Source organism: Canis lupus, chromosome 2 (genome assembly GCF_011100685.1).
Source record: "Canis lupus familiaris isolate Mischka breed German Shepherd chromosome 2, alternate assembly UU_Cfam_GSD_1.0, whole genome shotgun sequence".
Lineage (NCBI taxonomy): Eukaryota > Metazoa > Chordata > Mammalia > Carnivora > Canidae > Canis > Canis lupus.
The window spans coordinates 1,563,521-1,587,511 of record NC_049223.1 but is presented as its reverse complement, the minus strand read 5'-3'; the positions used below and the strand labels follow the sequence as shown (position 1 = coordinate 1,587,511).

General features: G+C 45.6%; 1 protein-coding gene, 1 long non-coding RNA gene and 1 pseudogene across 2 annotated transcripts in view; 2 read left to right on the top strand and 1 right to left on the bottom strand.

The window, feature by feature from the left end:
• Positions 1-3,737: 3,737 nt before the first annotated feature.
• LOC100687364 lies at positions 3,738-6,281 on the bottom strand (annotated as a pseudogene).
• On the top strand, positions 6,076-9,066 carry GJD4 (gap junction protein delta 4). The gene is made up of 3 exons (XM_038532052.1): positions 6,076-6,343; positions 7,801-8,361; positions 8,447-9,066. Exons 1-3 carry the CDS (start codon positions 6,280-6,282, stop codon positions 9,064-9,066), a joined length of 1,245 nt encoding a protein of 414 aa, XP_038387980.1. The 5' UTR covers positions 6,076-6,279.
• A 7,236-nt stretch (positions 9,067-16,302) lies between these two features.
• Positions 16,303-23,991, top strand: part of LOC119870077 — a 28,111-nt gene continuing 20,422 nt past the window's right edge. The window contains exons 1-2 of the long non-coding RNA XR_005355139.1: positions 16,303-16,347; positions 23,255-23,358. This is a non-coding gene — a long non-coding RNA (uncharacterized LOC119870077). The remainder of the gene's footprint in view (positions 16,348-23,254; positions 23,359-23,991) is intronic.

Here is a 23,991-nt window from a genome sequence, read left to right as displayed (position 1 = left end):
CTCAAGGCCAAACACTGGTAAGTGCTTAGAACCAGGACTGCATCTAGTCCTCCTAACCTCAAAGTCTGTGCCATCTCTCTGACTGTTTTTAACTAATTTGGCTCTACCTGAAAACAATGCCGCCAGTGAAAGGAACAGGCATATGTGTGGCAAGTGAGGACTCTGTTGGACACCTGCGGTGGCCATGAGAAGAAACATCGTGGATAGCTGGAAATAATTTGACTATGTGCCTGGTCCCTGCTCTCTGTTGTGTGGCTCTCCTGCTTCAACCTGTGACTGAGATGTTAAATGATGTTACTGAGAGGTTGCACCAGGTAATATGGCCCATATGCATGCCCTGTAAAGGATTCTGGGACATTTAGTAACTCTCAAAATGTGCTCTGTAGTGTAAGCCCAGGAAGGGTAGAAAGGAGAATAGGAATTAACCAGGAAAGGCTTGTGGATCAGGATATCCAATGTGGCTCCCTCCTTCACCTGCTTCAGTCTTTGTTCAAATGTGTTCTTCTTTAGGAGGCTGTGCTGGCCACTCCTCTAAACCTTGACACCCTCAACTTCCTTCTCAGCTTTATTCTTCTCCTTAGTATTTGTATTAGTATTAGTAATTAGTATTAGTATTAGTATTCCATGGTCATTTATCACCATGGAATTAATAATTTATTCTGCCGAAGATATTTATCTTGTTTATTGTCGGTTCTTTCCTAGAATGTAAGTTCAATGAGGGCAGAGGGCAGAAATTTCCATCTGTTTCATTCTCTGCCATTTCCTCAATGCCTAGAACAGTGCCTGAGACATCATAGGTGCTCAGTCAGTAATTATTGACTTAACTATGTTCATCACACTATCAACAATATTTTGAAAAGCATCTCTAAGTCAGAGGGCATTGATTGATAGTAACAGTAATGAGGAGAAGGCTGACTCCTTTTTGTCATCACAGTGTCTTAGTCCATTTGGGCTGGTATAACAAAGTACCATAGACTAGGTAGCTTATAAACAATAGAAAGTTTTTCCTCACAGTTTTGGAGGCTGGAGGTCTAAGATCAAGGCTCTCATAGATTTGCTGTCTACTTAGGGAAAGCTTCGGACTCAGAGAAGGCCTTTTTTTTTTTTTTTTTTTTTTTTTTTTTCCTGTGTCCCACTCTTAATACCATCATCTTGGGGGTTAGGATTTCAACATATGAATTTTGGGGAAACACACATATTTAAACCATAGCACGCACGAAGGGTATTTTGTTATACTTCCCAAGACCTGTAAACATAAAGCAAGCTTATGGACATTTTCATTTTCTTCACAAAGAAAATCTGTCCTCAAGCTTTTTCCCCCCTTTGTGCCTCTCTGCTTATAAGAACCAGCCTAAGTGTCTCAAAAACAAATTCCACAGGACACTGTCAATGCTGTCTTGGTAGAGAGAAGACATCTGCCTCAGTTTTTAAAAGCCATACCTTGAGTTGAACTGGAGTTGAAAATATTATCTAAGAATGACAGCTCTGAGACCATAGGGGCAAAAAACTCCTCAGCAGAAGAAAATTTCCACCTTGTACCTGTTCTCTTGGATCTCTTGTTGCCTAGGTTGTTTATTTTTAGCTGTAAGTCTAGTGTAGGGGAGTGTGTGGTAGAAGGTCTGCACAGAGCTGGTCACCCTAAATTACCTATGCTCATATTGCCAGTAAGTGGTTATAATCACTTTTGTTACTGGATTTACATGTGCACATGGAATGCGATTGCTGGCATGATCAGTCTGTTGTGTTGGTGCTAAACCTTTGCTTTCTACCCAGTCCTGAAAAAGTCATTTAAATCCTGAGAATAATGAAAACCTTCATTTCCCAAATTAGATAATCTATTCCTTAAATACAGGCGCACACACACACACACACACACACAGCCAAACAAAACAGATGCCATCATTTCCAAACCCTCCAGAAGCTAAATTCTATTTCCCTAGGAGCCATTTGCCATTTTGAACCTGGGAGGAAAAATACCCTTCTCCAGCCAGGATTCTGGACTAGCTCTAAGGGCCCTGGGGCACCCATTGTTGCAAGACCCCTACCTTCAGTGGCACCTGGTTCTTGGGGTGATAAGAATAAGAATGAATGGTTTGAGCATATCATTGGCACTAGATGCTGTTCTCTGTGCTTTAGGTATTCTCTCATTTGTTCTTCACAGTCATTCCAGGGTAGGGGTTACATAATGTGCTTTTACAGTGAGGAGACTAAGGAAAGTAACTTCCCAAGGTCACATGGTCAAGAAACTAGAATTTTAACTCAGGCCATCAGACTCCAGAACTTGATGACTGTTTAGAGCCTTGATGACTGTCACCCTTATTTTCACATAGACTATATTCCAAATGTTTCTTTTTAGAGGCATACTCCTTTATTCAAGGGGGTGTTTCCTGGCCAAAAACATAAAAAATAATGAAGACAGGAGGGGAGGTGTTCTGCCTGAAGTCGGAATGGGAGTGGGTGGGGACTTGATCCTTCCCTCCACTATTATAACTCTACTCTCCCTGGGGCTCCTAGAGCTGCATTGGTCTTCTGAATCTACCCTTCATCAGCCTCAGCTCCTCTTCCCTCTAATAGGTCCCTATCATATCCATTATTCTTGGATTCTGTGTATGCAAATTTGCCTAATTGCTACAATTTTTTTTGTAAACCCAGTATCAGTACCTGTGGGCTGTCATAGTATTCGTGGACATGCTCAGAGCACTGAAGAGTTTGTTACCCAGCACCCATGTTCCCAGCAAGGGTGGAACATGGTGACAGGCTGCCTTCTTGTTTCAGTAACTGTAAACAAGCTTTTTTAAACAGCTGATTGTGCTGTTTAAAATGCCCCCAAAACATAGTGCTGACATGCTAATGTTCCCTAGTGCAAGAAGCCTGTCATGTGCCTCATAGAGAAAACACATGTTAGTTGAGCTTCGTTCAGGCATGAGTTACAGTGCTCCAGTCTGTGAGCTCAATGTTAACGAGCCAACTATATTAAATATAGGTTTAAAAACATACATGTTAAATAAGGTATCTTTTAACAGATGCACACATAACACAAGGTTATGTACTGATTAATTGACTAGAATGTTGTGATCAGACCAACTCCCTATTTCTGCTGAGTCCCTAGCAATCTCTAGGGACTGAATCTCTAATTCAGTGTTTGTGGCAACAACTACCATGAATAATGAGAAATGACTGTAGTTATTTATTAAGAGCCTCTTATAGGCCAAATAATGTGCTAGAACCTCATTTAAATTAATGCTAATTCTCCACAACTCTGACAACAAGGTATCATCTCTGATTTATAGACAGTAAAACTCAGGCCTAAATAATTTGGCAATGTCATTAAGCTAGAGGGAGGTAAGTGAAGGCTGGATAGCATATGGCTCTGTTGTTCTCTTTCCTTTTTGCTCAGTTCATTTGACAAATGAACAAATCCCAGGTTGGCATCTTGTGGAATTCAACCATATCCATGTCCCTGACTCCTGGATTTCTTTTCCATCGAGTTGAACACAGTACTCCCCCAAAGCTGCTCTCTGCTCTAGAGTTACACAAACAGAAACCTCCCTATTGATTCTGGGATAATTTCTTTTGAGCCAAAGTGTTTCATTAAAAGGGTTCCCGAGTGAGTTTCCCACCACGTTTCCTTGCCAGCCATCTTGTGAGGTTCTGGTGGCTGGCTTGCGAGAACGGGGGTTACTGTGTCTCCCTGCTCCACAGTACTGGAGGCCACCTCCATGACACTGCCCTGTCGTTCAGCTCTGCTGGGGTTCCCTGCTGGCTTGCCTTCCTTTCCTTGCCCCTTGCTTGCTGTCTGTGATCTTCATCCAATTGTCACTCCAGGAGAGCAGCTGTCTTCTTGAGCAGGGCAGGGCCAGGTGCTAGGTGTGGCAGCAGGTAAATAAGATGTGCTCCCAGCTTGGGGTCTCCTCTTGGCTTCCAGTGGTGTCCTTGTCATTAATGAGCAGGTAATTTGTCCCTCATCAGGATATCATCCTCTACAGACTGAGGCCTGATTCTCCATCTGGTAGTACTTCTCACCCATACAGTATTCATCAGAGGGCTGCTACAGATGAAGACCTCAGTGTCCTGCATGTTGTTTATCTCCCACTTGGCTTCCAAGGCTCCAGAGATAGGCTCCAGGTCTAGGAAAAAGTCTTGAGCTTCATACACACTGGCCACTTTGTCTGCTGGGTCTAGCCATAGGGCTCAGTACTGCTCTTAGGGGAGGAATCCAAGGCACATTTCCACTGCCACCTGAGGCTCTCCTGGGAAGCTGCAGCAGACACCTTGCAGGAGGCTGGCCCCACCAGAGGCCGGCATGCTGTCCATGTCCATCAGCAGCCACACAAGCCATGGGTGTCAGGCCTGGGAGGCTGGGGAGGCTGGGATTGGTGGCTGGGGTAATTTTATAGAGAGCCACATGTTTGATGCTCCAGGCACATCCTCCTCTTTTGTCCACATCTTGCTTCTGGCAGCCACTGGGATTTAAATTTCCAGGCTGAGCAAAAATATCTTTTAGCAGGGAAAACAGCAAAAAATGGAGTGGTGTGAGCTTTGAGAAGCAAGAGCAACACAGATAAGGGTGGAGAGAGAACAGGCAGCATTACCTGTTCAGCAGATTCTGTGGGAACAAAGGGATAGACCAAGGGTGGGAACCTAGAGGAGTAGACCCTGAGATGCGCATGTAATTCTTTTTATTTTTAAATCATTTTCATGTCTATGATCTAATTTTGCATATCACAGCCACTCTGAGTACAAAAGAACATGTTTTTTTTTTTTTTCTACTTTACTGATGAGAAAACTGAGGCAATGAAAAGCTGTAACAATTTACTCAAGGTCACAAAATTCTATTTTATTCCACATTCAGAATAGGTTATTTGTATCACACAGCAAAATTCAGAAATTGCTTTCCTGGCATTTCAAATTTTAAACCAATATCATAAACAGTCTATTAGGAAGGAAAGATGATATTTTTCTTTATTTTATACTTGAACCATATAGCTATTTCAATATTTTTTTACTTAACCACAATTTCTCTAAATTTCATTGTTCATGTTGAAGGATTTGACTAAAATATAGCAAAACTACTGTGCCTTTCACGGGGGTCAAAATGTTTTCTGTGGATGGAAACGTGTCATGTGAATAAAGATGAAAGCAGCTTTGTTGTACTCCTCTTCTGGGAATCTTTTTAGGGATATTATAGTCAAGAATAGATCAGAAATGAAGAAAAAATGGGAATAAAAGAATAGCTTTCATGGAAAATTGAAATCATTCCTTTTAAAGTTCACAATTTCCACCGTGATGATAGATCCCCAGCCTTGCAGGATGGGTTATTCCTAGATATAAAGGTGACAGCCACGAGAGGATTTTGATGCAACTGTGATTGATGTCAGCAGGTCCAGACTGTGATACTTTATTACAAATTTAATGGACATTTATTAAGCCGATTCAATGGGAGCAGCCCTGGGCTAGATGGGGCTGGGAGAAATGAAAGGAAGATGCAGTCTGTGAAGGTTATGGGGGCCTTAGGGATTGAAATTCCACTGATTTGAGTTGTTGCACACTCACTCCATGCTAGGTGCTCTCAACATCACCATTTGTGTCTGCCTCCCGCAACCCCTCAGTGGAACTAAAAAGCTCTTGTCACTCAAACGGACAGGAAGTAGCTAGAGAATAGTGGAGTCACAGCCTAAAGTTGGGACACGTGTCTAAGATGCAGATCTATGCTTTTATCCAGGGTACAGGAATTCCGAATGAGAGCCAGACCCTTGCAGTTCAGTGTTATGATTGCTTATGCTTCATAGAGAAGACAAAACATGAACTTTCAGTGCTTCTTTAATAAGTGAGGTGGTTGTAGAAATATTTGCAAGGAGGAAACACCTTTTTAGTAGAGCAGTTTCCTTGGCTAACAGGACTTTTCCTTCCTTGGGTTAAACGTAGTTGCTTCTATTATATCCCGAAGCATCTGCTCTCCCGGTACAGACATGTGAGCACTGCCAGGGCCTGGAATGTCCCAAGTGGGTAAGAATAGCCCACAATGAGAGATGACTCCCGCTGTCTTCTGGTCACTGCAGTTGTCGAGAATGCTTTGCCTCGGAGTCAACGGCTCAAGGCTGGCTCAACTCGGAGTCAGAGACAGAAAAACTGACCTCCCATTCCTGGGCTGGAAGCTTTCCCTTTACATCTGCAGCTGTCACCTTTAAGTCTTTTGTAGCAAAGACACATTTATTCCCGAAAAGGTTTTTCCACCTTCCGAAGTCTCCAGAAGCCTTGAGTCCGTGACGCTCCGGCAGCATGGAACGCTTGGACCTGCTGGGGTTCCTTCTCATCACCTTCAACTGCAACGTGACCATTGTGGGTGAGTATAGGAAACAGCTGCAAAGCTCTTGTGTTTTCGTTTTCATCACTTTGCCTGGCCTGTTTGCTGCTGGAAGAAAGAGAAGCTGTGTGCTCAAGCTTTCTTGTAATCACTCCCCAGTTCCACCATCATTTAAGGAAGTCTTGGATGTGAGTGTTCTCCTCTGGGGCCTGTTCTCACTGACATTCAGGTGCTAAGCCTAAAGACTGAAGCAAGGGCAAAGAGTAACTGAGTAACTTCTTTTCTGGCTGCCTGATCAGGAGAAGGAATAATACAGTAAAACTTAAAGAGAAATTAATGCATCGATTACAGTTCCTTCTTTTCCATCATTTCCTTGAAGCTTAATTTGTAAAGATTGGTCCTTTCTCTTGTGCACTTTAAGCCAAAGCCAAATTTTAGTTTATTATTTTTTTTTAAAGAGAGTAATAAATATTTCTGAGTTTGATGCAGACATGTCAAATTTTTGGAGAGATATAGGTGTCCTAGAAAAAAGACTTGAGAAAAATGTTAAAATACACCCATGAAGTAGCTATTTTTCTTACCCGTCATTTTGTAGAATTCAAACAAAATCAACCTGGCCTTACAAGTTTGAGTCAATGACTTGATCACATAATGCTATTTTTTGAGTTTAACTACTTTCCTTTATAATAGAGTTTTGTTGTTCTACTGTCAGGTGATATTTTCTGTACCTTGTCACAAAACAAAATATTTGCAGATTAATTTAGCCGAGCCTTAGATGTGTTCCAAGAGTTAACTTTTGACATTAAAATAGGACTTTGACGTTATTTTGATTTCCTAGGTCGGTCTCATTTATTCACGATAAATTGAGGAAAAGAGGAGCCTCATTATTTCATAATAACTGTAATACAGGAAAAGGAATTCCGAATCATTGAAAAATCTGAAAAGTTGAATGTCGTTAAGGAAATTTAATTTCAAGGACCACAAAGCAACAATTCAGTAAAGATCCTGCCGACAAAAATAAAGACTGACCTATAATTAGCAGCTTGTATTTAAAGCTAGACGCAGTCACACACATGTGTGAGCATTCCTTGGAAAGCGTATTGTCTGCAAAGGGCGAGATCTTATTTCCATCATTAATTTGCTCAGCTCAACCTTCCTTCTAGAACTTTCAGTCCAGGACTGAACTAGTGGAGCCAGATCCAACGTCTTCAGTCTCTAACGGTTCCGTAAATCTGTCCATCTCAAGGCGTCTCGCCAACAACCAGTGCGGCGCGGAGCCCGACACCTCGGAAGGGCTGCGTAATTCTGGGCCCAGGAGCTCACTAGCTAGGCCGTGGCGGGGACCGAGACGCGTGCGGGCTGACCTCTGGGGCCCCGTCCCGTCCCGTCCCGTCCAGTCCCGTCCCCCCCCCCCCCCCCAGATACTTAAAACCTGCAGCGGGGCGGGCGTGTGTTTGTACGCTGGTGACGGTGGCCTCCTGCCTCCCCCTTTCTAGGGAAGATCTGGCTCATCTTCGCGATCCTGCTGCGGATGGTGGTGCTGCTGTCGGCGGGCGCCCCGGTGTACCAGGACGAGCAGGAGCGCTTCGTGTGCAACACGCTGCAGCCGGGATGCGCCAACGTGTGCTACGACGCTTTCTCCCCGGTGTCGCAGCTGCGGTTCTGGCTGCTGCAGAGCCTGGCCGCCCTCCTCCCCTCCGCGCTCTTCTGCGCCTACGTGCTGCACCGGGGCGCCGCGCTGGCCGCCCGCGGGCTGGGGCTCGGCGGCCGGGACGCCGGGGGCCCGCGCGACCTGCCGGTGCCGGACTTGTCCCGCGGCTACGTGGTCCACCTGTCGCTGCGCGTGCTGACCGAAGCGGCTTTCGGCGCCTCGCACTACCTGCTCTTCGGGCTCGCGGTCCCAGCCAGGGTCCCGTGCGCGCAGCCGCCCTGCAGCGGCGTGGTGGACTGCTACGTGTCCCGGCCCACCGAGAAGGCCCTGCTGGCGCTGCTCATGGGCGCGGCCAGCGCGCTCTCGCTGCTGCTCAGCGCCGCCGACCTCCTGTGCAGCGTGCGCGGCAGGGCGCGCGGGCGCCGGGGGTCCCCCCCGCGGCCCCCCCAGCGGGCCCCCGGCGGCCCGCCTCCCGACCGGTGCTCCCGCAGGGCGCGAGCCGGGGCTGCGGGCGGGTCTTTTTCGGGCCCTCCGAGGGTTTCGCTTGGGGGGGCCCGACGCTACAGCCTCACCTCGGCTCCGCTTTCCTCGACCCTCGCCGCCGCCTTTGGCCTTGGAGTCCTTGGCGGCTGCTGACCACGCGTCCCCCGCTCGCTCCCCTTTTGCCCTCCCCCCCGCTGCCCTCTCCCTCGCGCGGCAAAGTCGGAGTGGGTGTGAGGACCGCGTGGACGCGGGCGCCCGGAGACGCCGACGCGCTGGGGCCGGGCGCGCGGGGCGACCCCACGGAGCGGCCCCGGGAGCAGTGGCGCTGGGGGCGCGCGACCCGTCGGACACAGACCTGGCCCAGAGGGCTTCCCCGGACGAACCTGTGCTTTGGGCACGGCGGCCGGGAGCCCGGAGACTGCGAGGACGCCCCGCGGGCCCCGGACCTGGGGTGCGCCGTGCGGCGTCCGCGGGGCCCGGGGGCGAGTCGCCACGGGGGGCTTTGGCCTGGGGGTGCCCTCCCGCGTGTCGTCAGTGGAGGGGCGCCCGCTTCACCCCGCCCCTGCCCCTCATGAAGTCGATGGTGACTGAGTTGTCGCGTCACACCGCGCACCTCACAGCGTCGTAGGAGAAATGGCACACGCAGGGAACACGCTGCCGGGCTACCAGGGGCCTGGGGGGGCTGTGACCTCGAGTTTGCGGCAGGTGCGAGGTGCTGGCACACGGCACAGGTGCCCGCCCTGCTCCCCGGGGCTTGCTGAGCGCTGTCCTCACTGAGCGGGGGCAGCACGTTTTTGGTTGTTTCTTGCTTTTGATTTGAAGTGTCGTGGACACGGAGCGCGCATTCGTGCCGCTGATGAGTGGGCTAGAGCGGTTGCAAGCTTCCTAGTCCAGGTTTGGTCTGTGGCCCTTAGACGCGGTGGGTGAGGGTTGCCCTGAGGAGGTTTGTGTTCCAGGGGAGCGGGGGACAAGCACTATTACTGCTGGGCCTCACGGTCTGCGTCGACACTAGAATCGGAAAACGTCCTCGCGTCCGGCGATGAGCCAAAGCACCTCCCCTCACTTCTCAGCTGCTCTGCTTTTGGTCTAGGAGCTGCGCAAGTTAGAGGTGACTATGTGAGAGATTGAAGGTTGCCTTTAACTGCCACACGGATGGGTACAGTGTAGCTGAAAGAGCCACGTCGGGACAGGACAAACCCGCTTGTCTTATCAAGAAAGGAGGAAGGGCCCTCTGGGTATACTTCCAGGATTGGTGAATAGCCTCTGGCCTCCAAACACAAAATGGTTAAGGATGAGGAGTCGCCCTTCACTCCTGCAAGTGAAAAAAAGTAAACTGATGGCCACTATTAACTGTTCTAAAGAAGACTTGGACAATTAAATATCTGCCAGGATGGACGGTAACATCCTGCTTTATATGTCTACAGGATGTCAAAGCAATTGGTTAAAACTTAAATAATCCAAAATCGGTTTAAAAATATTTGAATGAATATTCCTATTTTTAACATGTGCAGTAAATCTTTCTTGCTCCCCAATTCATTGAAAACTGTGAGCCATTCTGCAAACCTGAGATCAATGTCTGGCACAGAGCAAGTGCTCAATAAATGTGATTTTTGAGCCTGACAGTCCTAAAGTATTCGAGGGCAAATTTGGTTCTTGTCCCTTGCAGCATGCAATTCTGGTGGCCCTCCCAAGGTTGGATATAATCTTAGAGATATAAGAATTGTCTAGCGCTTCATTACTACTTAAAAATAAGTTCCACGGGTCTCTCAATCCCCCAGTATCAGCCTTGACGATACCGTGTGGTGAAATCGACTCAACATGTGTGGTGGTGTGTGCCCATGCGGGGTACCCGGACAAAAACTGGGAAGGAAAGGTGACAAGGACTGGGCCAGGGGTTCCCCCTTGGCTGTGTCCCCAGAGAGAACTGGGTAGGGCATGTCTGTGTTCCTTCTCCTGCTGGAGTTTGCAAGCAAGTGCGATTGTATTTGGGTGGTGCTGGGAAGAGCTGCTTTTGCTTCTCTGCTGATGTCCAAAATCCTATGATCAGAGGACGAGAGCCTTGGGGGTTCATGTTTAGAATACTGTTTAGAGCAATGGTGTCCAGAGAGAAGGGGAGAGGTAAGGAGCCAAGGGTAGGACATCTGGTTCTCATCCCATGTCACCATCACCTGGCAGATCACTTCATCCTCTGGGCCTCAGTCTCCTTCTCTGAGTGAAGAGGAAACTAGACTAGATGATTCCTTAGTGCTCTACAATTTAGAAATTTGGCAACGCCATGTACCATGTACAGCTGTCTTTTTAACATTAATAGGGGTGAATTTATTAGGCCCTTCCTCTCTGCTGCCTAAACACGGCTTCTGAGAAGATGAAAATGGTAAGAAAAGGACAGGACTAGTCTCAGAGGAGGGGAAGCTAAGCAAGGATGTTAGCTTGGGGCGCCTGGGGGCTCAGTCTGTTAAGTATCTGCCTTCAGCTTATCTCCTGATCTCAGGGTCTTGGGATCAAGCCCCACATGGGTCTGCCTGCTTAGCAAGGAGCCTGCTTCTCCCTCTCCCTCAGCCCCTCTCCCTGCCCCTCCCCCTGCTTGTCCTCTGTCTCTTCTTTCTCTTTCTGAAATATATAGAATCTTTAAAAAAAAAAAAAAAAAAAAAGGACATTAGCTCAGGTTTTTGGATGTACCGGGGCTAGAGAGAAGAATAAGGAGGTTACAAGCCTGAGTAGAACTGGCTGAATTGGGCCTGGAGCAAAATCCCTGCAACTCTGGGACTGTCTTTTTTTTTTTTTTTTTTTTTTTTTTTTGAGAATATTAAATCGTTTATTGATTACACATGATAATGGACGATACACAAGCTTTAATCCCATCTATAATTTTATCTGATACCATCATTCAATTTAGATATATTGCATAGGATGTGCCAACAATCATAATAACTAAATAAACTCCAGGACTTTGCTTGGAGGACCCTTTTAACGGTGAACTCCAGGTCACAACACATTAACTGTCAGTTCAACCACACCAAGGTTGGTGGAGACAATGGCTTCTGTGCCCAAGCAGGTTGCAAATAAATTTCGAGTGGAACCTGGCATCACCCTGAGGGAATTCTAACTTCACACTGTTGGGGTAGTTTACCAGGATGGCTTCAGGGTAGACTAACTTTCCACAGCACATTTTAAAAGAGACACATTTATTCAGCGTCATGATCAGACTATTACCTTTAGCAATCAACAGCACGGGTGCAAGAAAAAATCTACATTGAAACCCTTTGTCGGAATGCTTTACACTTTCCACAGAGCAGAAACCAAAATCACCTGTTATACAGTTGGTCACAAATACAGTCCTCGAGGTTTTTGCCCATACACGTGAGTATTGCCTAAAACAGGTCTCTTTGTAGCCGCTGGGCCCCGCACTGTGCTTGGCCGAGGTCACAGATCTGTAGCCTGTAGCTTCCTGCCCCTTCTCGGGCTCTCCTCGCCCGCTGAGCTTTGTTTCCCGGCAGCATTGAAGACCTTCTGCCACCGCCGTGGCTGCTGCTGCTGCTGCTGGAACCGCCACAGCCACCTTGGTCTCGTGGTTTGGCAGAGTCTTGGCCTCCAGCACCACAGGGGCCGGAGCTTCCTCCGTTCGTGGCCCCAAATCGGAGGATTGGTGGTTGTAATGGCCAAGACCGTCACAGCTCCCGCCGCCTCCGAAGTGGCTCCCGTCCTTACGAATCCGTGCGGGCCATCCCCGCGGCCTCTCCGCCACCGCCCCGGCCGCCGCCGAAGCCACCTGGACGCCGGCGCTCCCTCCGCGGCCGGAGTCGTCGCTCCGCCGGCACCAGCTCCGCGGGCAGCGCCGAGGGTCCCGTGGACCGGCTCCAGCCGTCCCTGGCTCCCGAGGGCTTTCCTCGCCTCGCAGCCCTGGCCCTTCGCGGCGCAGGCGCGGCACGTCCGAGGGACATCTGGTCCGCAGAGCCGCGGTCGCCAAGGCCGCAAAAGCAGGACCTCCCTTCTGCCGCTGCCCGGTCGCTCGCGTCCCGACCCCTCCGTTTACCCTCCTGTTCCGGACGATCCCTGAGCTGAGGTTCCCCAGGGTCTTCGAGGCCTGAGAAGCCCCCGGAGGCGGCGCCTGGCGGCGGCCGTCGGGCTCCCCGGGCCCAGGTCCCCGGCGCCCGCCCGGCCCCGCGGCCCCGGGAGCGCTGGGCGTTGGGCTCTCCCGCCCGCAGCGCGCGCCGCCCCCGAGCTCAGGCGGCTCCTCGGGCTCCCCTCGGTCGCGGTCGCGGTCGCGGCGGAGCTCACGGCTCGGGTGAGGAGCCCCGCAGCGGCGGCGCGGGGAGGGGGACCGCGACCTGCCTGCTGGGGCGCGGCCGGCGCGGGGAGGACCCCGCCACCCCACCTGTCTTGGGACTGTCCTCTTCCTCTTCCTGTTCTTAATAAAATAATTTTTACCGGTGTTCAATTTGCCGACATACAGAATAACACCCAGTGCTCATCGCGTCGGTGCCCCCCCAGTGCCGCCACCCAGTCACCCTCACATCCCACCCAGGTGGTTTCCCAGGGTTAGGAGCGGCTTCTCAATTGCCATCGTTTTAAATAAGAAAGGCTCTTGGTTTAAGCGTCTGTGGGTCCGTGGGTGCGCCTGCGCCTGCGCCTGCGGTAGTGGAGCTCTTTACTGGCCCCACAGTAAGAAAGACTCCTTAGATACTGTCTGATTTCCAGGAACCTGAATTCAGGAATCTTGCCAAGTCAGGGCGCAGGTGATTTTCTGGCAGTGACAGGAGCCCACAGGTAGCATCCCAACTCCCGATGGACACCTGCTGCGGCTGGCTGGCTGCTGAGACAAACACCAAGGACAGATCATGATGACCAATGAGATTACGCTCGTGCTTAGTCAAGAAAAGTATTATTTACAGAATTAATAAATGTGACTTTTTTTTTCTAGGATGCTGCAATCTATTGTGAGAACCTAGTATGAATTTTCTGAGTGTACATTTGGTTTTGGGCATGAAATGGGGAGGAGGGTGGTGTCTTGCAGATGAGGAGAGGGGACAGCTAGGTTTCTTGGGCCCAGACTTGCCAAGGGTCTCCTACAACAGGGGTCAGCTGCAGAGCCTATAAATCCTACCGGCTGCATTTCAGTTGTGCTGTAAGACAAATGTTTCCTAGAAACCAAACAGATGTCGCCCCCTGACCATTTGAAATGTATGTATATATGTTTTTTCTTTGTTCTGTCAATCACAGAACAAATCTGTTCCTCTGGGAACTTTCTCTCTGCGTTGTGACCTGAGAGAGTCAGTGGCAGACAATAGAGCCCAAAGAAGTGACTAAATTGTCAGAGAAGCTGAACTTGGATGAAATAAGTTCATGGAGAATTCAGGAAATTAAAAGTCAAAAACTAGATTTATTAAGAAGAGTTTCCTCCCTTGCCAGCAAGGCAGGCAGAGTAGAGACATGACGCATTAGAACACGGAGTGATTATAAATAGTTGCCTGCCTGGCCGTGACTTGATTGGCCCTTCATTTCCTAGGCCAACTTAAAGCTGAGAGACTCCCCAGGCTGTCGCCTGTGTGTCACTGGTCTGGGTCCTCTCCTCCCCCTCCCCCTCCCTCTAGGGGCTCTTTTGGTTCCTTAAGAAGCCCCTGGGACTGTTTTATCGATAGACCCAGACACAAGGTTTCCAGTCGATGGAGCTATGTTGATGAACATTTGTTGAGTATCACCTCCGTACCTAGCACTTCATCTCTTGCTTCTGTTTCTTTCTATGAAGCTAAAAAACAAAACAAAACAAAACAAAAAACCCTTATCATCTTACAGGTCAGCAAGTGGGTGGGAAAGTTTTAGCAAAATGTCATTATTTCAGTCCCACTGTTCAAACAACACTTCCAATTCCTGTCACCAGTCATTTTCTCAATGCTGACATTGTGGACTTTTTTTGGAAGCTCCAATGAGAGGGAGTGGATGTGGAAGCCCCTGAGAGGGACAGACTGTGTGTCACAGGAAGTTCTTCCCTGGGCTGTGAACCCAGGGATCCACACTCCATGGATCATGCTGGATAGGTCTCTCCAGGAATTTGTGATGATAGAATATTTGCATGAGGAGAAAGATGTCCACAGACTTCTGAATGTTCCTAACCTTCTTCCCACAGTCTTCCTTACCAGTGGAGGCCTCTCTTGGACCATCTTTAGAATGTAATATTTATGAACACAAAAATGTGAATTTATTTCTGGTGGCACCCCTTGGCCATTTCCATGCTTTTCTGTGTTTGCTTCTAGCTGCCCAGAAAAAGCAGGACCTAGGAACTCTTAGCAGCAGATCTGGGAATTGTATTAGGTTACTTTGGGCATGAGACATTTGGCATAATGAGGAAATTGTGGACAATCTGGCCTCATGAGAAGGAGATGATTTAAAAAGAGAGTGAGTTGTCCTCTTGGGGTTAAGTTGCAGTCCCTTATTTCTAATTAAATTCCTTTATTTTGCCCACCAGTGTCAGATTGTCCCTTACCCCGGATTTTCACGTGACCAGGCTACTAACTGCAAATGTTGAGTTTGAGATGTAGATTCATAATAAAAGATTACAGTGGAGAACTGTAGAACTGTAGGTGGTAGAACTGGGTGCATATGGCAAACCCTATGGTGTGACCCCTCAGGAAGGTGTGTGGTGGGTGCCAACAGAATGCAAATATTCTTTCTTCACATAAGATTCCTCAGCTGTGTACTAAACAGCTACAAAAAAAACTCCTTCTGGTTTTAAGTTGTCAAATAAGGAATCTGCAAAGGCCTGTGAGGTTTCTCCCCTTGGTTTAGGAATTTTATGTTTAAGAATTTCTTTTTCTCCTTTTCTCGTGCTTTAGAAAGTTGAAGTGGTTTTGATCTCAGAAATAGTACTTGAGAGGCAATTTAAATGCCCATACATTGGTCTTCCTCACCTGGGATATTTGATCCAAATAAAGCCTTCGGCATTATTAAAGTTTATGCTGAGCATACCCAGTGCCATTTCCTCCAGAAATGAAAATTCAGTAATTTTATAGAGGTGGTGTGTGAGATTAGCCATTAGAAGGAAATAAAATCTTATGCTAGAGCAAGTTCATCAAATTTGGTTGTATGCCCACAATTCTTCAGGAAGAAGTAAAGAGGATGGTTAAGGATTGTACTCCAGGGACGAGGAAAGTTTTCTGTTCTTTCAGTACCTAAGTGCTCTGAAAGCCATTACTCTTCTCTGTGTGTCTTTATTTCCTCATTTATAAAAGAAGGGCCACCTTTCTATTCCAGAGAAGTGATATTTGTCAGAGTGTGAATTAAAGAGTTTTTACCTTCTTTGAAGATGAATGGAAATATTGCAGATTACTCATTATGTCTGGGTGTTTATTGAGCATCTTTTATATGCCTGGTATTTGTGCAAGGCATGGGATGAGTCAGAAGAGAAAGATAAGGAAAGATCATCCTTGCATTTGAGAGTCTCTTCCAATGAGACAATTGGGGAATACATGAGGGCAATATATTCTCAATAATTCAATTTCATGGTTCAGACTTGAATATTTCACCATAAAAATATCCATTTTTTAATAAGTAAATTACCATTTTGCCAAACAGCAAAACCTCTTGCATAAAGTTAAGGAATTGGGCCCCCTCCATTACTCAGCTGGGTGGGGGGGGGCGGCGGGAAAGGCCCATCCTTCTTCATCTTCCTGAGGCCCTCGGCTCCCTCCGGATGCCTCTCCTTTGGGCACCTGTTTCTTCATTAGTGGCCCTATCTGACCACAGCTCCTAATTCCAGATAAGCTGCATTTCACATGCCCCCACCCCAGGAGGCCTCCTGAGCCCCTTCCTCTCAGCCCCAACCTCAGCATCATGGAATCTTCCATTTGTCAGGGACCTTAGTGACTCCAGTAAACAACTCATTTTATGCCTGGGAAGATAAAGGTCCAGGAAGGTGAGGTGATTCATTTAAGACTACCTGGTCAGTTAGTGGGCAACCCTTCTCTCTCCTAGCTGGTTTTAGCTCCTTTTATTGCTTCAGGATGCCTTCTTAAAGGTAGGCACATAGAAGGGGTTATTGTTCACAAAGCGTAATGTTCACAACAGTGTAAAATTTCTAGGAGTGTTAACAAATTAACAGAGGGGTCAGGGACACTTTAACAGTGGTACTTGAGACAATATGAGGGCCCTACAGTAGATCTATAGAATAGAGTGAAATTGGTGTTTGATTACAAGTTAGATCAAACATTTCTTGAAGTTAAAAGAATTATAATGGAAATATAAGGACACAAGTTTTGAAATAATGCCCTTATCCTTTTCCCACAATGCAATATCATGATCTGCTTGTGTTCTTAGCTTCTTAGGTTTTAAAATGTATATTTTTATACAATCCTAACTATTAGACTAGTTTTAGCCACATTCTTACTAGTATTTGGGATGCTGCCATAATTTCATGGGTTAAATGTAAAATGCTAGCCTTGAAAATGCCATTTCCCTTTTATTCTTTGTCTAGAACTTAGATGACCTCCCTCCAGGTAGATGGGCTGTCTGAGCTCTCCCCACTAAGTCTGTCAGTGAAGTTGCTCAGTGGGCATGTAACTGAATCGCAGTAATGCATGTGATCATATTTTAGTAATTAACCAGTCATTAAAATAGTTATATATAAAAGATTTTAAATTCAGTAAGATTTACAAATTGGGCCAACTTTTAAAGGAACTTGGTCAGCTTGTGTTGAAATGCCTTCCAGGTTATAGCTACTTAAATCATGATTTTTGTTTTCCATGCTTGAGAAAATTGCCTCTCTGGAATAGATTTCAGTTTAGAATAAACTAAAAAAACTCAGTTCTATCTTTCCCAGCCAATGCCTCCTAGGTGCCCTGATTAAGAGCTGGTCTTGGCATGTTTCCTGGCTTCTCTACCTGGTGTACTTTATTTCAGCTCGGGAGCCCCCAGACCTTATCTACACCCTGGGAACTGGGATGCTAGGAAGGATTTGTCTACAGGAGACAGATGTTTAAGAGGCGGCATCTATGTGGCTTTATTACTGGTTGGATTGGGGGAATAAAGAAGAGGAGGAGCCCCTGATTTGGTTTTACTTGGTTGCACTTCCCAAGAGGAATTCCTGGTGGAGAAGATGAATGCTCACAGTTTCTGGTTTAGAAGTGGCAAGGTTGGGATCCCTGGGTGGCTCGGCGATTTAGCGCCTGCCTTCCACTCAGGGTGTGATCCTGGAGTCCCTGGATCGAGTCCCACATCAGGCTCCCTGCGTGGAGCCTGCTTCTCCCTCTGCCTGTGTCTCTGCCTCTCTCTTTCTCTGTGTGTCTTTCATGAATAAATAAATAAAATATTAAAAAAAAAAAAAAAGAAGAAGTGGCAAGGTTGAGTTGTCTGTGGAGCATTTGGGAGGAGATACCTAGAGGGAAGTTGGATTTACTGGACCAAAGCTCAAAAAGCAGTATGACAAGAGATGGATTTGGGAATACTGCTAGTAAATCCTTGGACATTCTTGCCCACAGACTCTACCCTCTGCTTCAGGGCAACCCACACTACCTCAGTGATCCTAATGGACAGGAAAAGTGAATGGTGTCAGCAAGGCTCTCAAGATTCTTCCAATCACTACTAAGGGAGTGAATCTCTTGTTTTCCCATTTGGGAAGCAGACCCTCTAGCAAAGCAGCCCTGATTTATTTACTTTGAGCAGTGACTGGGTCAGAGCTCCAGAAGTCCTCAAATATCCGTGTTTGAGTTTAAAACCCTCAACTCTTTCCTTCTGTGTTTCTCCTTCGCCCTAAACCTGAAAGGATGGATGGTCTTTACCACGCCCCAGGCAGACTCACAGCCCTGCCTCCTCCCCTGGCTGAAGTGGCCCCGATTCTCTACCCCTGTGTATTGCTACGTCATTGCAAGCGGGGAGCGTTCAGGTGTCTACACTACCTTATTTGGCAGAGCAGAGAGTACTTGTTTATTTTATAGGCATGAGTTAGTGTTAAACTCATTTTTTGAACCCGTTCTAAAACTGTTTTTTCCATTTTTTGTTCTTGTTAAATTGTCTTTCTCGATTAAATTTACCCTTTTCTTTGAAATACTAAATTTCAACATGCTAATCTATTTTATTGCCAACACACAAATGGACAAGATGCACCCAGGGCAGTGTGTAAGTTGCAGGGAAGAGGAGATGGTCAGGCCTGAGGGGGCTACTTGGTAGCTGGTCTTTATGGAGAAAACGGCCCTGCCCAGATTGGTGCCATTATACATTCAAGGGCTCCAGTAGGGCCTTTAGCACTATTCCCCCAAATCCGTGTTTTCCTACTCAGCTTGCTTTCCTATGCTTCCCAAAAACCATTTAAAACTTTTCTTCTCTCCTCATATTTTTGCCTCTTGCTGTATGGAGAAGTCATCCCATGGGACTTCACACTGCCCACAACTCTTTACTCTGTCTCCAGACTTCTTGTTTGCATAGCTGTATCTCTCACTGCATTCTAGCACTGAATAAGGACTTATGTGTGTCAGGCAGTGTTTTGTACTCCCTATGGATTTCTAACTTAACATGTCATTACCCTCCACAACACAGGTAGGATATGATAGTGGTATTCAATGTACAGATGAAGAAGCTGTGGTTAGGGAAATTTCTAGAAGGCCCAAGTTTCCCACTGTAGCCCTAACATATGGTATAGTGTCTGGGACAGGGTAGGTGTTCAGCAATTTTAAAAATGAACTTTAACATAAAGCAGATGGGGCAAAGGCAGCATATAGGGAAGGTTTGAAGACATAGGATAGAGAAGGAATCAGTAACCGAATAGCTATTTGAGTTGATAGGTGATCAGACAAAGAGTGCAGGTGAGAGGATTGGCTTTGAGCAGAAGGGAGAAATCTTTAGAGACCAGAGGCAAAGGGCAAAGGTGGGAACAAGTAAGGATTTTCACCGGAGGGTAAGGGGGTTTCCATAGGCCCAGTGTGTTTGGAGAGAGAATGGAGGCACTAAGGATGTGGCTTGAGAAGAGGATTTAAGTCTGGAAGAGCCACTATAGGGAATAGGGAGGAAGCTGACCAAGGACACATGAAAGAAGTCACCTAGTGCCTATGCCTGGACAAAGAGGGCATTTTTGAGTGTCTGCTGCATGTCAAGAGCACAGGTCATGTCATTTGATCTTCTCAGTAGCCCTGTGAATACTGTGTTGTATATAAGGAAACTGAGGCTCACTTTCTAAAAGTCACACAGCAGTGGAGGAAACTGAGGTAGGAATTTAAACCTGACTCCAAAAACGTGTGCTCCTTTCTTGCACCCTACTGCTTCTTGTAAACTCTTGGCTCATTGTGAAGAAAAGCTGTAGTCAACTCTTGGCCAGATCAAGGATTTTTAATCACTCCCATTCTGGGCCAGGAACAGAAAGGACGCTTATGGTTGTGGAAGGACTACCTTGCCAACTGCTGATTTTTAATCAAAAGAGGATTTCTCAGCTGCTTGATTAATCCATTCAATGTATCTCTCTAATCAGGTATGTAGAAGTTTGTTTGCACTTGATTTTTTTTTTAAGATTTATTTATTTATTTATTCATGAGAGACACGGAGACAGAGAGAGGGAGGCAGAGACGCAGGCAGAGGGAGAAGCAGGCTCCATGCAGGGAGCCCGACGTGGGACTTGATCCTGGGCTGAAGGCGGCGCCAAACCCTGCGCCACTGGGGCTGCCCTGATTTTTTTTTTTTTTTAAATCAGATACCCAACATGTGTAGAATCAGTCTACTTTGGGTGCGAGTAATTCAGCCATGTCTTTTTTCCACAACTTAAATTTCAAAGGTTATATAAAACATTTAAAAATTCACTTTTCCGTCTAGCTGGTCTTCTGGGGGAGGGGCCTGTTGTGCTGATTTTCAGGTGTTAGCACTTGGGGGAGCTGCTCTGCCCCCTGCCTGGTGCAGGAGAAATAACTCAAAGAATTTAGAATTAAACTAAGTAATCACAAGTGAGCAAGACTCAATAAAGAAGCCACTTATGTATTATCTATTTCAGAGGACCAATAAAAGAGTAACATTTGAAAAAAATAAAATAAAATAAAATAAATAAAAATTCACTTTTCATAAAGTGAATCCAACCAGTCTTTAAAACACGGGTATGAAATGTTATTTCTATAACCCTTACAATTTTTTTTTTTTTCTAGATGAGTGGGGCCCACCTATGGCTGATTTCTGAAATTACCCATCAAAGTAACTCAACCCTTCAGTTAAATATTCAAGCTTAGATACCTTTTAAAATCCAAATGCCTTGGGAGGAAAGGCTCCCTATGTGTGGGTCAATTGCACTGGTGAGCATGACAGAACAGAGAAATGACTGAGATAGGAGGAAGAAGAGGAAGAAGATAAAATGAGGGAGGGCCTGGATTTCTAGAGGATAGAGAGAAGTTGTTGGCACCAAAGAGGGAAGAGGGAGAAAAGGAGGAGGGATTGGAGTCACAGAGACCAGAGGTACCAAGAGGTAGAGAAGGAAGCCTGGCAGAGAGTATCAGGACATGTAGCTCTTTGTACTTGGGGGGATCAAGGGCAAGCACCAGGACCAGAGGGCAAGATGCAGAATTCAAGGGCCTGAGTTTGAGTTTGAAATCAGAATGTGGCTGGGATAGGGTGAAGATGGAGCATGGTAGCTTTGAGCAATTGGGGAAGTGGAGGAATGGTGGCTTTTTTATATGTAGATCAAAGAGGTCTAAAGGGCTTAACTGATATGTGAATAACTCCCTATCTCTAATTGAGACCATCATAGGTCCACAAAAGATTCCTTTGAATCAATCAGAAGTAAAGGAGTGTATGTATATTTTTTGTGGTAGGATGGAGGGAGTGCTAGAAAACTCTGCCCAGGTATAACTTCCCAATGGAACTTGTCAGTAACCCTCGATGTATTTCTAACACCTATGGTTCCTAATAAGTTGTTACTCATTTAGGTACTATTGGATCAGAAAGCATAATTTCTATACATTTTTTTATGTCTCAGAGAAATTCTGGTATGGACAGGGTGTGTACTTTGTTTTATATTCCTTTACTTGGACTCTTATTGGCTTTGGTTACTTAAAAGACTAATAATAAATTTCATTGTAAATAAGAGGATGCAGGATAGAACTTTGTACCATGGAAGTTATCAAAGAGGAGGATGTTGAACAAGAGCTCATGGGACCCCGAAGACACATCTTGCCTACTTTTCAAATTAATTGGTCCCTTTCCCAAGCATAGCAGGGTGCCTCCAGATAGGTTCTGGCTCAATGAGGGGATATTAGGAGAGATTTAGAGGCAAAATACATAGGTCTGGAGCATCACATAGAATAAGGTATAGAATGGCATCTAAATTGTTTCAGTAAAGTCTTGATTATGCTAGGGAAATTACACTGCTGATAATCCACATGGAATTAACACTTTTTGTTGTTAAGTTGACACTTCTCATACAAGTTAATGAACAGCTCACAGTAAAACTAAATCATAACTTTAGGGCCTAGAGAAGAGTTATCGACTCACATAAGGCCCACCCTTACGTTATTGAACTTGGAAACACCTGTGTTAGTCTTGCACTAATCCTTCTAGAGTTGGCGCAATACGATTGTGTTGGAAAGTCATGGAATTCACCACATTTATCCTTTAATTAGACAAAACTTGGATTTAAAAGCTTCTGTGTGATTTGGAAAAATTCAATCTTTGGTCTCAGACTGCTAAATCCTTTGAGAATTTTGAAGTGCAAATATACAAATCATAATACAGTGTTAGGTTGTTAATCTTAAGAGTATGTGAGTCATTTTAAACCTAGAGTATTTTGTACTTAGTCATTTCCTGCGTATGAAATCTAACTTTCCAGCATAAAAATTATGAAGTGTAAAGTTTTCCAGTGTATGGAAGTACAAGTCTAAAACATGGCAACTGTGCATAGATGTAATATTGCTGTGACTGCAGCATTTTGTAACTCTGATTTAAATGTTTCCTTTTGTTTTGCTTCATCCGAACTTTTCTTCTCATAAAAATTTCTTCTCTATTCTTTCTTGCTTCTTAATTTTTCTTGCTATTTAGTTTTAGTAACCTGATTTTCTCCATGGTCAGTTTCACATGAAGAAAGTATCTACAGCTAAATATGGTGCAGAAAAATCCCCTCCCATACCATAGCAGTTAGTGGAGACCATATAATTCTCAGCTTTCAAAAAATACATGTGGAATGAATGGATTTTTAGAACAGCATAAATTTAAAAAATGAAATAAATTATTTTGAGTGGGTAAGCCCTGATACTTAGCCATAATAATAACATACTGGAAGTCACAAAGGTCTCATTGAGGAGTATATCTTGAATTTCCTTCTATGTTTTTATAAATAGAGAATTGAAATATATGATTTTTGTCTCAATCATATCATTTGTTTCTCAGAATTAGGTGAGAAGGCTAGAGCAACAGTGTAATAATACCTCAAGGAAAAAAAAAAGAAAAAAAGAATGGCAGGGCAATACTATTATCCTCATTCATGGATAAGGGAAATCAAGTCCAGAAAAATTAACAAGATTATAAGCTAATTAAAAATTAGGGTAAGAACATGGAAATTCTGATCATAGTCTATTTTTTTAAATTTTACTTCACTACTTTCAGTTAAGGCAGACTTAACTATGGTGAAGAGAAAGATGACATGTGAATATATAAGTGTGGGGGAGCTGTGGCAGTCATTAGTGACATTCAATAAATATTTCCAGTTTTTCTTTTCCTGGGCACATGATAGGTTTACTTCCCCATGCCCCTTGGGGTACCATATAGCCATATGACTTGCTTTGTTTAATGACACATGTAGACATGACACATGTTACTCCCAGGCAGAAATTAAGAATCAGTTGATATATTCCCTCCCAACATAGGCCAGGATAATGGAAGCACATGCCAGGATTAAAACTTTTACCAACCTGGATCTCTGAGGACCTAAGGTGAAGAGAATCCCTTTGCTGACACATAATGGACATTTGTAAGTGACATTTTTTTTTGTTGTTTGTTGTGGTAAGCCATTGAGATTTTGGAGTTGTTATTGTAGCAAAGCCTAACTTATTTTGATTGATACAGGAATTAAGAACATAAATGGATAAAGAATGCATGGAACAATGGCTAAATGGGTAGATGGATGGTAGATGAATAAATAGATGGGTCAACTTAATAACAGGTGACTGGGGGAGGTCCAAGAGATAAACCTCTTCTCTTTGTACCAATATCCTAAATGCTCTGATTCAAATAAAGTGCAAACCACTGGATTATAGAAGGGTATTTTTATAAATCAGGACACATTCATTTTTTAAAAATTTTTATTTATTTATGATAGTCACAGAGAGAGAGAGAGAGAGAGAGAGGCAGAGACACAGGCAGAGGGAGAAGCAGGCTCCATGCACCGGGAGCCCGACGTGGGATTCAATCCCGGGACTCCAGGATCGCGCCCTGGGCCAAAGGCAGGCGCTAAACAGCTGCGCCACCCAGGGATCCCCTCAGGACACATTCATATGTTCATTTTCACAAGCAAAGTATCTATAGTTATATACTGTCCTTCTAGTCACAGTATGGTAGGCAGAAAAATGGTTCCCCAAAAGTATCCATGCCCTACTCTCTGTAA